The sequence below is a fragment of the Pelobates fuscus genome, chromosome 2 (assembly GCF_036172605.1).
Source record: "Pelobates fuscus isolate aPelFus1 chromosome 2, aPelFus1.pri, whole genome shotgun sequence".
NCBI classification, from domain to species: Eukaryota; Metazoa; Chordata; class Amphibia; order Anura; family Pelobatidae; genus Pelobates; species Pelobates fuscus.
This window is the reverse complement of record NC_086318.1, coordinates 155373819-155390912: the sequence shown is the minus strand read 5'-3', so window position 1 is coordinate 155390912 and position 17094 is coordinate 155373819. Positions and strand designations below refer to the sequence as shown.

Here is a 17094-nt window from a genome sequence, read left to right as displayed (position 1 = left end):
ATTGGGAGGTTTTCGTCTGCAATTTCATTGATCACCCGCCCTACTGTTTCCCAATTTGGTCGAATGAGGGAACAGTCCCACCATATGTGGAGAAACGTTCCAACCTCCTCTCCGCATCTCCAGCAGGCGTCTGGTCTCGTGCTGTCCCTGGCATGGAGGTCCGCGGGGGTGATGTACTATCTTGTGAGAATTTTATATGAATTTTCTTGGAGCCTCGCTGAACCTGGAGTCTTCAAGGGGAGTGTGATGATTTTATCCCAGTTTGAGTCTGTGAGTGCTTCCTCGAGGTCCTCGTCCCATCTCCAGAGGCACGGCGGTGCCAGGAGGTACCGTCCTGGTTGCCAGCGAGGTGTAGATTTGGGATATCGATCTTGGGGGTGGTGCGTCGGCCAGGCATAGGGATTCGAACTCTGTACCTTCCCGTATAAGGCTCGGTTGTTGGGGGATCGAGCGTGTATAGTGCTGTATTTGTTCTCTCGCTATAGTGTGTAGGAAGGTGTGCCTTTGGTCTGGAAAAAGGGCTGCCGTTGGTCGTATTGTGCCTGTGGGTGTGAGCACATCCATCATTCGGGGCAGCGTGGTGTTGGGTACCGGTCTTTGTGTGGGACCCATTTCACTTGCCGGGAAATCTGGGTTACCCCTGAGGGGGAGCAGAGGGCCTGGGTCGGTCGTGAGATAGTATTTGGGGCCATTTTGGTGCCAGATACAGAAGGTGGCCTTCACGAACGGGTTTGTGTGTTGGATTCGCCAGCTCGCCTCCCGTGTGAGCCAGGGTAAAGCTCTAAGATCGCAGTCGGTGCTATCCTCTTCTAGTTGGACCCAGGGTTTATCTCGTGATGCTGTCGACCAGCTGATGATCCGAGTTGCGATGTAGTATTTCCTGAAGTCGGGGAGGGCCAGTCCCCATTTGAGTTTAGGAAGGGTCAGTTGAGAGTGTGCTATTCGGGGGCATTTGCCTTTCCATATGAAGTGTCGGACTGCCTTCTGGATGGATGTAAAAAAGGTCTTCAGTACCGTGATCGGTATAGTTTGAAAGACGAATAGGAATTTGGGGAGTAGAGTCATCTTCACCGCGTTGATGCGGCCTACCCAGGATATGTAGTGAGCTTTCCAGGTTTGGAGTTCCGCCTGCGTGGTCTTGAGGAGTGGTAGGAAATTGAGAGTGTATAGATTTGCCAGGTGTGGTGTGAGCCACACCCCTAGGTATCGCATCTTGGTGGTGCACCAACGGAAGGGGAAGCGGCGTCTGAGTGACTGTGTCTGGGTGTGTCCAACGTTTGAGGTTTAAGATTTCAGACTTGGTGTAGTTGATGCGTAAGTTGGAGACTTTGCCGTACTTCTCGAATTCCGTCATGATCGTTTGCAGTGTCGTGGCCGGGTGTTGTACGATGAAGAGGAGGTCATCTGCATAGGCCAGAACTTTGTGGTGTGCGCGGCCTATATCGAGTCCGCGAATCTCCCCTGTTGCTTGGGACCCGAGTGGTCATGTTCCTGAATCTGTATTTGTGTTGTGACGGTGGCCGCTGCTGCATGGCAAGGGGGGTGGGGGTCTTTGTCCTACAAATTAACTACTGTCAGAGCAATTGCCTTTATCTTAGACCCTTCCTGGGGATTGCTACTTCTCCCAGCCTCCCAGCCTTCCCATCGCCTTCCTTCCGCTTACTGTTTGGCCAGAGGATCCCTAGTGCCTTGTGGTGTCTGCAGTTTCATGCCTCACAATCTATCTCATCTTGGTCGGTCACCATCCGCTAGTTACTTATCCCCTGTCTCATTATCCTCCCCTTCCCTCCCCTCCCACTTCATGTTCGTTACTGTCCATTTTGTTTGTCCTGCATCGAGCCAACCCTCTTGGCTTTTATAAATCTTCCCCCCCCCTTGTGCTCTTTGTCTGTTTCGTTCCCCTCCCACCCCCCCCCTCGCTTTGTGGAGCCTCCTCCTCCCCCTCCTCCCTCTCGCCTCGTTTCCCTCCCAGCCCGTGCCTTAGCCCCTCTCCCATGCCCTCCGCCCCCTCTCAGGTGTCGACTTGTCTGACCCCCCCTCTCTCTCCCATATCCCTCCCGCATTGAGGACTGGTGCCCATGTGTTGATGCATAGATCTCCGGTTGTTAGGCCTATCACCCTATGTGTGAGATAAGGTTGCTCGTATGACTTTCTGCCCCTCGAGGTGGTTTTGACTTTGGCTTCTTTGACTACTCTTCCTTCTGTTACCCTTTGACTTGGATTTGACCCCTGACCTCGGCTTGTCCCTGTTCACTCTCTGTCCTTGTGACGTCAACCCGGCCATTCTAAGGTCCGGTACACTTGTTAAAGTTCACTATTTGTCTGCACTAGACCTGAAATAACTATAAAATCCCACTTAACACCACCCACAAACACCACCCACACCTAACCATAACAATATAAATATTACTATTTTAACGCTGCCACAACCAAGACCATTTATAAATAGGGTGCCTTGGTCCCCCAGGTAACTTAATAATAAAAACCCACCAAATACAACTTAGCACAAAATTTAAGCAATTGCAAAACACTAATTAGTCTCTTCAGGTGATGTGATCCTTAAAGGGACACTCCAGGCACCCAGACCACTTCTGCCCATTGGAGTGATCTGGGTGCCAATGCCCACTACCCTTAACCCTGCAAGTGTAATTATTGCAGTTTTCATAAACTGCATTATTTACCTTGCAGGGTTAACTCCTCCTCTAGTGGCTGTCTACTAGACAGCCACTAGTGGGCACTTCCGTGTGTATAGCACACATTTCGCTTTCTCAGGTTTTCAAAGTAAAACTTCTGCCCAGGGGGTCTCGGGCAAGGAAGATGGTGACTCACTCAAAATTAGATTTTGGCCCCAAGCAGGTACAATACACATCTCAGTATCATTGGATATATACCATGTGGATTACCAAGCCTGGCCCAAAGGTGGAGATAAGGCATACCTGTAGAGACAATAACTGACCACCCCCTTGTGTTCCAGACCAACATCAATCCAAATAGAAACATTTGGTTCTATCTCCTCTTATGTACTTTCCACAGAAATAATAATTGCATCTATGAATGTGTTACCATTTTTCCATTCCATAGATATGTAACACTTCTTACTTGTGACCCAATATAGCGGATATCACAATCCCGCCCAATGGCGTCGGGCAACTCATGTTTAGGCTTGATTATAAGACTGTGCTTGTCCCATTCTAAATATATTAAAATGAGGCTTAATTATTAATCTGTGGGTAAGTTTTAATGTTTCCTTTGGATATGATACTGAACACAAGGTTCATTTCCATTAACATATCAAAGGACCCCCTATCTAAGAGGGAATCTAGACATATGGCAAACTGAGATTTAGTTTATATTTAAACCAGACTTCCAGGCCAAATATGTGTGACTTCTCACACCTTACAGAGTAGCTCTGTTGAGGTCCCAGCTTCAAAGAGGAATTTAGATCGTAAACGTTCTGCCCTCCCATACAATCAAATTAACCCATTTTGGGATTGACAATCCTACCTTTACCAAGCAGCCAGTTCATCTATGCACTACACACATAACAATAAATGACAATATTCCATAGGGCAGCAATTAATTAGGCACCTTTGCCATGACACACATTACTATTCTATTACACTCTGCGTATAGGATCCCAGTATTTTCTGACACATATGTCTAGACAATATCAGCCATTTTTGCACTGCTAACTAATAATGTCATAATAATATTAGTTAAAAAAATAAGACAGACATACAGACATACATACTGACATACAGACAGACAGACAGACATTCATATACACATACACACACAAAGCTAATTTTCCAACCACCCTCCTGTCTCTGCAGGAGGGTGGCTGGGGCTGATGGGAGTAGTCAGCACGGCTCTCCCTCACTGCCGGGCGCGCGCTCGTCCCGCGCGGAGTGAGCTGGGAGGAAGTGACCACTTCCTCCCAGCAGCACTTGCTGCGGTTGTTTTTTTTTTTTTTGGTTGTTTTTTTTATAAAGGGGCCCGGTTGTGCTATACCACGGCCACAGCACTGACCGGGCCCCTGAAGATATAGTGCGTAGGCCACCCGATGGGCCCCATTAGTGTGCGTGCCCCGGCAAATCCGCTGCTACACACGGGCAGCCGGTCCCCCCAGGGCCCGTGACAACCATCATGGCTGTCACCCCCTGATGGCGGCCCTGTTATGATGTAATTATTAACTATCAGATGTTAAGGAATACATTGACGCACTTTCTTTTTACTATTCACTGGCACTTTTTTAAAGAAGAATATCAACATACAATTTATCCATTTGCTGACACCAGACACCTGTGAAATTATGAGGATTTGGCTTTCACAATTTAAGAGTATGCTGTCTACATGAACTGAATTACATTGCCAAACATTCCAGGGCAAAACATTCCTAATTCCACCTGCATTGGTTTTCTGAAGAGTGTAGAGACTGGTGCTCTGTTCTGCTCTCCTTGCCATCTTCTATTCTAGTACTACATAAGTGCACATTCTCCAGAGCAGCTATGTTATATTCCAGAATTTTGCTATTGTCCTATGATACAAATTACATGAAGGGACAATTGAAACCTGAAACAGGTAGACCCTGAAGTGTTGCTACATTCATAATAACATAATGTCTTTACAATGATATTACCAACAGAGGCATATATACACTGACTTTGCTCGAGTAACATTACTGATACTCTAGAAGTAGACTTGAAGAAGTGTAGAATTAAGGGTGATCAAGGCTGTGTTATATTTAGCATTTGAGTTAGGGGACATAACCCCAGCCCTCTAATTTGAAGCAGATTTTGTCTACCCTACTGCCCATCTTCCTAATTTCTGATTTCTCATTCATAGCTGGCGAAGATATATGGGAATGTGTACACTGTATGGCTGGGGCAGATACCAGTCATAGTTCTGAATGGATTCAAAGCTGTCAAAGAGGTTCTGAACTCCCATTCTGAAGCATACACTGGGCGTCCTCTGTTGCCATTTTTCATGGATTTAATGGGAGAAAAAGGTATACATATAGCTTGTATGCATTGTATTTAAACTTTTTTATTTTATTTAAATATACTAATAACATATCAGAGTGGATATTGGTTTTCTTCTGAAGTAAGCTTTCTACTTATATTTCATCCTATGTTTCAGCATCATATAATTTATGTTGGCATTTTCCCTTTTTGAGTGGTTTGACATCCTACTTGGGTCTGCTGGGTGCTACTCCTTGCCTTTACTGCTTCCAACACAGAGCCGTAAGTTCTCTGTCCGAGAACAGAGCATATCTCATTGATTGATAGTGATCAGCTGATGTGGGACTTCGTAAGCTCCTAAGCATCAGCTCCTGGCTTTCTTTCTGAAGTATTGGAGCAGAGTCTAGCACACATGTTGGGTAAGAAGTCAAACCATTCAAAAGCGGCTTTCAGAAATTTTACTTACTTGGCTGATGAAGAGCAATCTTAAGAACATTACGGACTTTTTCAGTTTCAAATATAAAAAAGTATCTGAAAATAGACCTAACCATAGGGAATAATTATGCTTCTGAAATAATCCCTCCAGGAGTTGTTCTAACGTCTGGACATACCTGGAAGCAGCAGAGACGCTTTGGGCAGGTGGCCCTCAAGAAATTGGGCCTGGGGAAAAGGAACATGGAGGTGCGCATACAAGAGGAGGTTCAGAGTCTGCTGGAAATGTTTGCTGCTATGGAAGGTATTGACTGGGTTAGTGATGACAATGTGGTAAATAAAGAAATTTAAATATTTATATGAACCATGTGTCTGGACGCAGGGTAAATTTCTTCAAATAGCTTTTTTTTTTTTTTTTTTGTAATTCTTTATTTTCAATGACAGAAAAGGAAACAGGTATATGAGCAGTGCATAGGCTTACGCAGAAGCTATGATTTGTATTTTACAGTGGTTTCACATTAATACAGAAAAGCAGAGAGTATGTTGTTAGGTGTAGATACCACTGTGTAAGCTTTCAACTTGTACTGTTTCTTTCTGACAGGTTTTTTGTTTTTAAGACATAGTACAATCAAGAAAACAAGAAAAATAAAACATAGATTTAACGTTGTAAACATAGAAGGTGATCGTGGGCCGGGGTACCGGTAAACCCGGACCAGTGGTGGGTGGAGGGGAGGGGGGGGGGGGGGGAAGCATCCTGGTTGTCCGTTCTTGTATAGGAGTACGTCTGGTCTGGTTATAGGACTCAACTGTTAATGTAATTTTCCCAGGGTTCCCAAGTCTTAGTAAAGGCTTTGGTGGAGCCACGAACTCTGGCCGTAAGTTCGTCCATGAGGTGACAGTCCTTGATCTTGTTAATAACTGCGGACACCGGGGGGACGTCTGGCCTTAACCACGTTTGGGCTAAGGCCCTTCTGGCTGCTAGGGTGAGTTTGTTAAACAGGCGTAGGTCTGAAATGGGCCAGTCCTCTACCGGTCTGGCCAGGAGGAACGTCCATGGGTCTATCGTGATGTGTCTATCCATAACTTGGGAGATTAATGATTGGATTGCCTTCCAGTAAGGTTTAATTTTGGGGCAACTCCACCACATGTGAATATAAGTCCCTTTTTCTCCGCAGTTGCGCCAGCAGAGATCATTGGGTATCTTGTTCATGTGGTACAGTTGCACCGGGGTGGTGTACCACCGGAACATTGTTTTATAGGACTGTTCCTGCATCGTAACGCATATTGAAGTTTTAGTGTTTGCCTCCCATATGTCCTGCCAGTCGGTGCCTTCTAGGGTTTCCCCTAAATCTGATTCCCATTTGTCAGTGTAGTGGAGGGGTCCCCATTCTTGGGTAGAGGAGCAGAGGTGGGAGTATAACTGAGAGATTATACCCCGTTGGTATCGTTCTGCGTGGCAGATTTTTTCAAAGAAGGTCTGCTTGGTTTTGGCGGCTGTTTTCACGGTCCTTAGGTTGGCGTAGTTCCTCAGTTGAATGTACCTAAAAAAGTCTGCTGGGGTTAGGGTAGTTCTGGTTTGTAGGTCCGCAAAGGGGATTATTGTATCTCCAACGTACAGTTGGTGGACCCTTTGTAGGCCCGCTCTTTCAAGGCCTTTAAAGTCCCAGGGTCGCATACCCGGGGCAAAGGCCCTGTTTCTTAGTATGGGGGTGAGGGGGGAGGTGGCGGAAGTGAATCCGTATTTTATGGCTATTTTGTCCCACAATTGGATAGAGTTAGTGATGGCTGGGCATGATGTTCGTGGAAGTGCCCTGAGTTCCCTGGGTGTCCAAATGTAGAATTGAGGGAGATCTGACTGCATGAGTAACGATTCCAGGTCTACCCATCTTCTAGTGTCTGGGGGGGTATGCCACATCGCTATTTGTGTCATTTGGGCTGCTAAATAGTAAAAGTAGAGGTGGGGGAGGCCTAGGCCTCCTCTCGTTTTGGGGCGATAGAGTATGTTGCGGGCTACTCTGTGCCTCCTGTTTTGCCATATGAAGCGGTCTATTGTCCGCTGGAGTGGTATTAGGTCTCGTTTCGTGACTGGTGTGGGCAGAGCTTGGAATAGAAATAGGATACGGGGTAGGACATTCATCTTGATCGAGTGTATCCTCCCGATCCACGATATTGTTTTTTCCGTCCAGGTCTCTATATCTGCTATGAGTTTGGCTATAAGCGGAGTATAGTTTAGGCTGTAGAGCGCTGTGGGGTCCGCCGGTAGTTTTATACCGAGGTACGTGAGTGAGGTGGGTGAAATGCGGATGTGGTGTTCTACCGTAATTTGATGAATGGCCGATTGTGTAAGGTGTAACGGGAGAGCGCTGGATTTTTCCATGTTAACTTTATATCCTGATAACTCGCCGTATGTCCGGAGGAGGGGTAGCAGCGCTTGCATGGAGGGAATGGGGTCAGTCATGGTGAGGAGTACATCGTCGGCGTACCCCGAGACCAGGAATTCTTGGTTCCCAATCATAGCTCCTGTTATTTCTGGGTGTTCCCTAATTGCCTGGAGGAGGGGTTCTAATGTGAGCACAAACAGTAGTGGAGAGAGCGGGCATCCTTGACGAGTGCCATTGCGTATATCGAAGTGTGGACTGTGGGCTCCTGTTATCTTTATTTGTGCGGTGACATTTGTGTATAGAGCGCGCACTGCCGTAATGTATGAGAGGGGTATGTTTATGTGTTCCAATAGCGTGAACATGTAAGGCCAACTCACCCGGTCAAACGCTTTTTCAGCGTCTAGGGAAAGAATTAAGGACGGTGTTTTGGCTGTGGTAAGAGTCCAGATTGTGTCTATGTTTCGTCTGGTATTTTCGAATAGTTGTCTGTTGGGGATGAACCCTACCTGGTCTGCGTGGACCAATTGTGTCAGGTACGGGTTGAGTCGAGTTGCCAATATCTTGGCCAGTATTTTGCTGTCATGATTGATGAGCGATATTGGTCTATAGGCCTCCGGTTGGGTGTGATCTTTGTCTGGTTTGGGCAGGAGTATAATGTGTGCCTGTGTCATGTCTTTAGTGGGGGCTGCTCCATGCATTAGGTCCTGAAATAGGGTTTCCATGTGCGGGAGCAGTTCTTCTCGGAAGGTTTTATAGTAGCTCCCCTCATATCCGTCTGGGCCTGGGGCTTTGTTACTTTTTAGGGAGGATATGGCTAGGTTGATTTCGTCCGTGGTGATTGGTGTTGAGAGTTCCGCAGTAGCTGTTGTGTGGAGCTTGGGTAGGTTTAGTCGGGTTAGGAAGTCAGAGGTACCACGATGGGGTCCTGTGCCAGCAGCGTCCCCTGTTGTGGGTTGGTTGTAGAGAGCTTTGTAAAAGGATGTAAAGGTTTGCGCTATCTCTGATGGTGAGGTTTTCAGCTTTCCGTCAGGGGCTCGTATGGATGTGATGTGGTGGTGTTGTGCTCTGGGTCTTAGTGTGCGGGCTAGGAGCGTGTCCATCTTATTGGATTTGTCATAGTATGTGCGTTTGGTCCATGTCAGTGCGCGGGCCGTGTCGTCAATTAGTAGTTGTCTGATGGCTAAGCGTGTGTCTAGTAGGTGTTGTAACGTCTGTGGATTCGAGTCTGTTTTGTGGCGTTGTTCTGCCGTACGTAGGGTGTCTAGCAATCGTGTAAGTCGTTGGGTTTTTAGTTTCTTTTTGTGCGTCGCTATTTTAATGAGGTGGCCGCGAATCACTGCCTTGTGGGCGGCCCACACCGTCGCAATTGGGACGTCTGGTGTCAAGTTGTCTGTGAAGTATGTATTTATTTGTTGTTTAACGTCGTCTACGACTTGTTGATCTTTTAGGAGGGACGTGTTAAGTTTCCATGTCCATGGAGTGGGGCCGCAAAGGCCTTCCAGGTATATGGCAATATCGGCATGGTCCGACCATGCTATGGACCCTATCTCTGTTTTTTGGGTTTTAGTGAAGCCGGTGTGGTTGGTTAGGAATAGGTCGATGCGGGAGTAAGTATCGTGGGGAGGTGAATAGTACGTGTAGTCCTTATGACCGGGGTGTTGTGCTCTCCACGCGTCTATGAGTTTTGTATTCTGAATAAAGTGGTGTAGATGTTTGTCTTGTGCGCCCAAGCCGTGGGATCTCATCAGTCCCGGGCGTGTGCTTCGGTCAATGGCTGGTGCCGGGGTGGCGTTTAAGTCGCCCCCTAGGATTAGGATTCCCGTTGGCAATGACAAGACCGTGTCTGACATATTATTCCAAAATTGTAATGAAGGGCTGTTGGGAGCGTAGACATTAATCAAGTGTATAGGCTGTGCGTGTATGTGTCCAGTTGCAATGACGAACCTACCCTCTGGGTCTGTTATTGTATGTGTGAGCTGTATTGGGCACCTCTTGTGGACTAGGATTGCCACTCCATTACGTTTTTGAAAGGCTCGTGCTTCTGCGGCTACGTGGTATATATGATCCCGGAGTGAGACCCGGGTGGCTCTGGGTAAGTGTGTCTCTTGGATGAATGCGATGTCTGGGCTTAGCCTTTTTAGTTCCCTGAATAGTGTACGTCTCTTGCGAGGCGCGTTGAGGCCCTTAACATTAAGGGAGGATATCTTCATGGTCATGATAGTGGTGTGTGGTGGTCTCTGATGAGGTGTTGGCGTTAGGCAAGGGTCTCGGGCGAGATCTGTTCCCACCCCTGCTCCTCAAGCCTGACATGTCAGTGACACAGTTGTTCGGTATAATGTAGTTAGATCGGTTGTCGCCCAGGATGCTGGATGGGCGGGGTTGGGGTGTATAACGTAGGTAGGTGAACTTGGGTGGATAGGAAGGGGAGAGGAGGAGGTGGTGGGGAGTGTGGAAGGCGGTTCGTCTGGTCTTATTCCTTGCCAGACTGTGGGGGGTATTTGGACCCTAATCTCCGGCCGTTTTCCTGCCGTCCGGGGGGTTAGGGACATGAACCACGTCACTAGGAGTATCCCCTTTACAGTCTGTTGCTAGATTGGTTGCAAGAGAAATGCGGCTACCAACCGTTGTTGTTGAGGTCGGGTTTGTAGCAATGTGCCGCTTGGAAGTAGTTGTTCACGAATCTTGGGAAGGGGGGGGGGGTCATCGTTAAATTGGAAGTGTACGTTTTTTCTAGGGGGGGTTATTTCTCTGTTTTTGATAGTTATATATATATATACATACATACACATATACATACATATATATACATATACACACACACATACATACATACATATACAAAACTATTTTTTATTATATATTTTTTTTTTTTTTTTTGTCTGCATTTTCCTTGTGAGCTGGGTCGTGGAGATTGTGCGTACTGACAGGGTGGATACATGTGGATCCCATTACGGGGCAAAGTGATGTTAACCGGACCAACTGCTAGTAGATCACGTTAAAACGTGAGCCGTGGACTGCATGATGCAATCAGTAGTGCCGTTTGTTAGTTTCACACATTCAATTACACAGTGCATCTTAGATGAAACAATACATTTATGCATTCTCTAATATTGCGGAGTTGTCTGGGTAGCGTTGCAATTGAAAAAAGTCGGGTCTCCTGGTCATCTGCCTCGCTGCGCTCGGACACGTAATCTAGTAAATTGAGCGTGTCCCCAGTGTCTATGTAGCTGTGTGGACCACTAGGTTTTTCGTATTTATTGTATTTTTTTAATTACATATGTGTATGTATTCATTTTTAGTGAGCAGTGGCCTACATGATGCAGTTAGTAGCGTCGTTTGTCGGTTTACATATTCAATTATACATTACATAGTAGAAGAATACAATACATTGGAGCATTCTCTAAAATTGTGGGGTTGTCTGGGTAGCGTCAGTATTGGATAAGAAAAAGTCAAATCTCTTGGTCATCTGCCTCGCTGTGCTCGGACCCAGTGTCTAGTAATTTGATTGCGTCTTCAGTGTCAAAGTTGCTGTGTGGACCCCAAGGTCCTTTCATATTTTTGTCATTGTATTTGTGTATTTATTTATAGTGAGCGGTGGTATGCATGATGCAAATTGTAGTGTCGTTTTTAAGTTTACGTCTTCAATCAAGAATGTTTTTTTTTTTTTTGTTTTTTTTTTTTTTTTCTTTCTTCCTTTGTGTTTTTTTTTTGTGTTGTTGTTTACTTTTCATTTATTTATTTATTTATTTATTTATTTATTTATTTATTTTTTTTTTTTTTCCTTTTGTGTTTTTTGGGTATGAGCTACGTCAAGTAAAAATAAAAGAAGCTGTGTCAAAGTAGAATGGCAGTATATCAGGTCTGATCAAAAGTCTGCTCACACGGAGCAGTGTCTGCGTTAATAGGAGCGCTTGTGTCTGATGCACTGTGTGAGTCTAGCGGTCATGGCTAAGTGTGCTATCTGTCGTGTCTGGTGCCAGGAATACAAATAATATAATACATTACAGGTCCGTTGAAAGGCAATTTGACCGGTCCTGGGGGATGGAAGTAGCACGTGAAACCATCGATGGGGTAGCATGGAACTGATGGAGGCTGCTACACCGCTGTGGTGATCATAGGTCAGCCCCTAGCTCTCATCCCACTGGAGGGGTACTCCTTAGGCCTGTAGTGGTGGTCCTGTGGCAAGAAGGAGCTTTGGGGTTCTTCTGCAGTAAAAGTCCAGGAGCGCAGGTGTGATGGGTAGTCGAGGTGTCAGGAGCTAGTGTTCATCAGATCTTCTCCGTCTTTCGTCGCCGACGTGTGTAGAGTGCAGATGTGGGTGCTCCGGTGGCTCATCGAGGATTCGTGGCAGACTCAGCTTGTAAGAGGGCTGAGAAGGGTGTGGGTGTGAGTCCAGATTGCCGGGTGGTGGGGTTGTGGTAGGGCTAGATTGTAGGTGTTCGGACAAGGAAGGCCTATTCTGCTGCTGCGTACCAGTCTCGTGGTAGTGCTTGTAGGGTTGGGAGCGCGGAGGTGGGTAGAGTGAGGTTATTAGGCGGTGTAATGCCCAGATTCCGTAGAAAGGGGGTTGGATTTGCCCCTGGAAGGAGGACGTGGGGTCTGCCTTGTTTGAAAACTTGCAGTTTAAAGGGGTGACCCCAGGCATACCTCACTGCATTAGCCCTCAGCAGATCTGTGACCGGCCGCCAGTCTCTCCGGCGTTGGAGGGTGAGCGGAGCCAGATCCTGATACAGTGCAAGATCAGTGTTGTCATACTTCACCGGGATCTCCCGGGCCCGTCTCAGCACCGCCTCCTTCGTTTGAAAGTGGAGGAAGCGCACTATGACATCCCTGGGCCTCGCGTTTTCCTCCCTTCGGGCGCGTAGGGCCCTATGCGCTCTGTCGATGTGCCAGCGATCGTCCGGAATATCTGGCAAGAGAGGCCGGAGGATGGAGAGGACAGTGGCAGAGAGTGGGCCCTCGTCTGCTTGTTCGGGCAGGCCACGTATGCGCAGGTTGTTACGGCGCGAGCGGTTTGCTAGGTCCTCTAGTGCTGCCTCCGAAGCCTCCAGCCTTGTTGTGAGTCTGTTGATGTGCTCAGTGGCTGTGTTATGGGCCGCTACAGTAGACTCGACCCGTTGTTCCAGTTCAGCAGTCCGGGCCCCCAGAGTGTGTATCTCGGCCATTACAGCTTTGGAACTTCGTTCAATTTCTCGGGCTAAGAAGTTCTTCATTGCTGCCATCTCAGCTATAATGTGGGCTGTCTCCGATGTAGGCGAGTGCTGCAGCCGGTCGGGCTCGCCATCCGTTGGTGAGGCTGAGGCCCTCGGGCTGGTCTGGCCGCCATCTTGGCGGGCTTGCCGCGAGGCCGCAAAGAGATCCATCACTGTGGCTGTCCCGTCTGTCTGCTTTTTAGTCTGTTTTCGCGGCGTGCGCCTATCCATGGTGGTATGTAAGCAGGGTGGGTATGGTGGTGGGTACAGATTCGTGGTTTTTACGCCGTTGTTAGCTTTCTGTATCGGGGTTAGTGAGGAGCGCTAGACAGACACGTCCAGCTTGGTTCCCGGTCAAGCCACGCCCCCTAAATATCTCAAATAGCTTTTTGATGTTTGTAATTGAATTAGATGATTCTTTTATTCCAAAAAAAAATCTGAGCCATCATATTATTACACATATTAGTTCTAATTTTGCACTTTAGTAACTTAAAGGGACACCAAAACAACTTTATCTAAAAGGGATTCTCCAGTGCTAGGAAAACAAAACATTCATTTTCCTAGCACTGCAGGCTCCCGCAGTGCCCCTCTTTCTCCAACCCCCACCGCCATTCCAAGTTGCTGAACAGGTTAAAACCCCTTCAGTGACTTGCCGAGGGTCAGGCTCCGCCTACTCTCCCCTGCCGCGTATTAGACCTCCCCGTAGGAAAGCATTATACATTATATATGGGGATTTCCTATGGGGATTATACAATGCTTTCCTATGGGGATTTCGGCGACGCTGGAGGTCCTCACATAATGTGAGGACGTCCAGCGTCGCTGAAAACACTTTTCGTGTTCTATGCACACGGATGTCCCTCTAGTGGCTGTCCAGTAGAGAAGGACTTAACCCTGCAATGTAAATATTGCAGTTTATGAAAACTATAATATTTACAGTTGCAGGGTTAAGGGTAGTAGGAGTTGGCACCCAGACCACTCCAATGGGTAGAAGTGGTCTGGGTGCTTGGATTATCCCTTTAATTAAGCAGTTTGGTGTATAGATTCTGCCCTACAGTCTCACTGCTCAATTATTTGCCATTTAGGAGTTAAATCACTGTCTTTATGCAGCACTAGTCATACCTCCCTGCATGTAATGTCCACAGCCTTCCCAAACACTTCCTGTAAAGATAGATCTAATGTTTACACTTCATTTTTTGCACATTCTGTATAATTTGAAGTTTCTTATCTCCTGCTATGTTAATAGCCTTCTAGACCCTACATGAGCCTCATGTGTGTGATTACAGTTAAGTTTATTTCTAAAGAAAGTTAACATCTAATTCAAAAGTAAACCTTTTTTTGCATGCAGACTGTGGGGATTTAAAGCTAGGGGAGGTGCGGCTTGGGCTGTATATGCAGAAGCAACAGTGATTTAACTCCTAAATGGCAAGAAAATTGAGCAGTGAAACTGCAGGGGCATGAACATTACAAAAAATAAAACTGTGCACCAAAACCGCTTCACTAAGCTAAAATTGCTTTGATGCCTATAGTATCCCTTTAAAGGCCCACTCCATCCACCATACCCACTACAACGCATGTAATGAGTGCCCTGGCATCCCCCCAAACTGTTTACTAATGTTTTGACAACTTACCAGGGGTCTACCAGAAGTCGGTTACTCTCTCCATTGAGAGCAGGATTCCTGGCACTATAACCACTGCAGCACACTGTGTTCTGCTCACTGAATAGTAAATTAACATTAGAACTAAACCAGAAATTTCCAGCCAATTTTATGATTTCAAATGACCAAAATATTTTTCAATAAAATGAGTGATTCCTACAGAGCAGTGGCAGGGGATTTTTTAAAAAAAAATGTTTTTTTAAATAGTTGGCACATTGTATTATCGTATTCACACGATTTAGTAGATCGTGCTCATGAGATGGTTATCTTGTGCGCACGCTTTAACTATTTTATTGACACAATCTACTAAATTGTGCACTCGGGGCTTGCAGGCAGCGGGGCTGGAGCTTCACTAACCTCCTACCTCATTTCCTGTTGCCTTGGCCTGCTCAGATCGCTGGACCTGCTCCCCACTATATAATTATCTTGTGGTGTACAAGTCAACTTTATCATGGCCACTAACTACTTAAAGAGGGTGCACGTGTAAACTATCTTGTGGAACAGATCGACAGTATGCACACAATATAAAACAAATACTTCCTGGGTACCCCTGGGGCTGGGTAGAATCCTCTAATAACTCCTTTATAATATTTTGGCCAATAATTTAAATTGTCACTTGAGTATATCTTAAGTAGAGTCCCCACTTCAAAACAGTCCTATTTGACATACCGTAATCCACTAGAAACTGAAAAAAATGAAGAAACACAAACAACATATGGTTGTTATTGAATCCAAATATGCAAAGCTCTAGCAGAACACGTCTCCGACTCGAATCTGGCATGACTGTACAGCTCAGTGTGCACAACACAGTTTCAATTTAATTTTACAAGTTCTCTTTAAATTATTAATTATCACATTATAAGATAATACCAAATTTCACAGTTTATTCTTTTACTGTAGTGTTTAATATTGTTCTTTTTATTTCTGGTATTTATAAAGTGCCAACACATTCTGCAAAACTGTGCAATTGGCAAAAAAGACACTACAATATTCACAGACCAATACAAACGGTAAAGGGGGCCATTAGGGAACAGCAAAGAGAGGATTTGTGTTTGCAAGTTAGTCTAGTTAAATTGACATCAATATGAAAAGATATTATGAATGTTTTTATATATATATATATATATATATATATATATTATTTTTTTTTTTAGGGTCTCCGACTGATCCTTCAGTTTGGATTACCCACTCTGTATCCAATGTTATATCTGCAGTGGTGTTTGGAAAGAGATTTCTCCTGGAAGACAAAGATTTTCAGAAACTCCACAAAGCTACAGAACTTGTCATAGCAGCTCCAGGCACCTTATGGGCCAGGGTGAGAATGCAATCGTATAATGCTTCAGGGACAGCAATGGTCAAGGCCATGGGTAGGCAACCTTCCGCACTCCAGATGTTGTGGGCTACATCCCCATAATCCTCTTACACGCATAATGCTGGCAAAGCATTATGGGAGGTGTAGTCCAAAACATCTGGAGTGCCGAAGGATACCTATGCTTGGTCTAGGCCATAATGGACATTTGGGAGGGTGTACTTTCTTTTTTCCCATGACTGTAGCTACAACAGCAAACAGTGTATTTGTGTCTGCAAGCTAGTGTACTTCATTTGACATCAGTATTAAAAAGATGATACTATTGATAGCCACAGATCCTTCAAACCACACAATCATACACCAAATTACTTCAATACATTTACCAGTACATGAGTCACAACATTAAAACCACTGACAGGACAAGTGAGTAACATTGATTATATTGTTCAAATGGCACCTGTCAATGGTGGGATATATTAGGAACAAGTGAACACTCAGTTCTTGAATTTCATGTACTGGAAGCAGGAAAAATGGGCAATCGAAAAAATATGAGTGACTTACTTAGACAAGGACCAAGTGCTGATGGGGTGTTCCTGGTATACAAGTCTCACTGATGTATCTGGGAAGCGAAGGCTAGCCCATCTGATCCAATCAGACGGAAGAGCTACTGTAGCTCAAATTGCTGATTAACTTAAAGGACCTCTATAGTGCCAGGAAAACAAACTCGTTTTCCTGGTACTATAGTGTTAATAGGTCTCCCCCAGCCTCATGGCCCCGCCCTCCCACCGGGCTCAAGAAGGGCTAAGCGCTGGGGACTCTCCTCCCTCATCCTCCGAATGCACATGCGCGGCAAGAGCCGCACGCGCATTCAATCAGTCCATAGGAAAGCAATGAGACAGCCACTAGAGGTTGGATTAACCCTAATGTAAACATAGCAGTTTCTCTGCAGGATTAATCCTAGATTGACCTGGTGCCTATAGTGGTCCTTTAACCCCTTAAGACCGCAGCCAAATGTACAAGTTGTGAACCAAAAAAAATGTAAACAAACCACAGATTTTGACTATATGTCTGTTCAACAATAATTTACCTCTTTCATATTAAATGCACCCACACTTATTATATATCATTTTGTTCAGGGGAAACAGGGCTTTCATTTAACATCAA

General features: G+C 45.8%; 1 protein-coding gene across 1 annotated transcript in view; it reads left to right on the top strand.

Moving 5' to 3' along the window:
- The window catches only part of LOC134585652 (cytochrome P450 2J5-like), a 42976-nt gene that overhangs the window by 2889 nt on the left and 22993 nt on the right, over positions 1 to 17094 (top strand). Inside the window, exons 2-4 of the mRNA XM_063441106.1 lie at positions 4846 to 5008; positions 5548 to 5697; positions 15776 to 15936. Coding sequence (XP_063297176.1) covers positions 4846 to 5008; positions 5548 to 5697; positions 15776 to 15936 — 474 coding nt within the window. The remainder of the gene's footprint in view (positions 1 to 4845; positions 5009 to 5547; positions 5698 to 15775; positions 15937 to 17094) is intronic.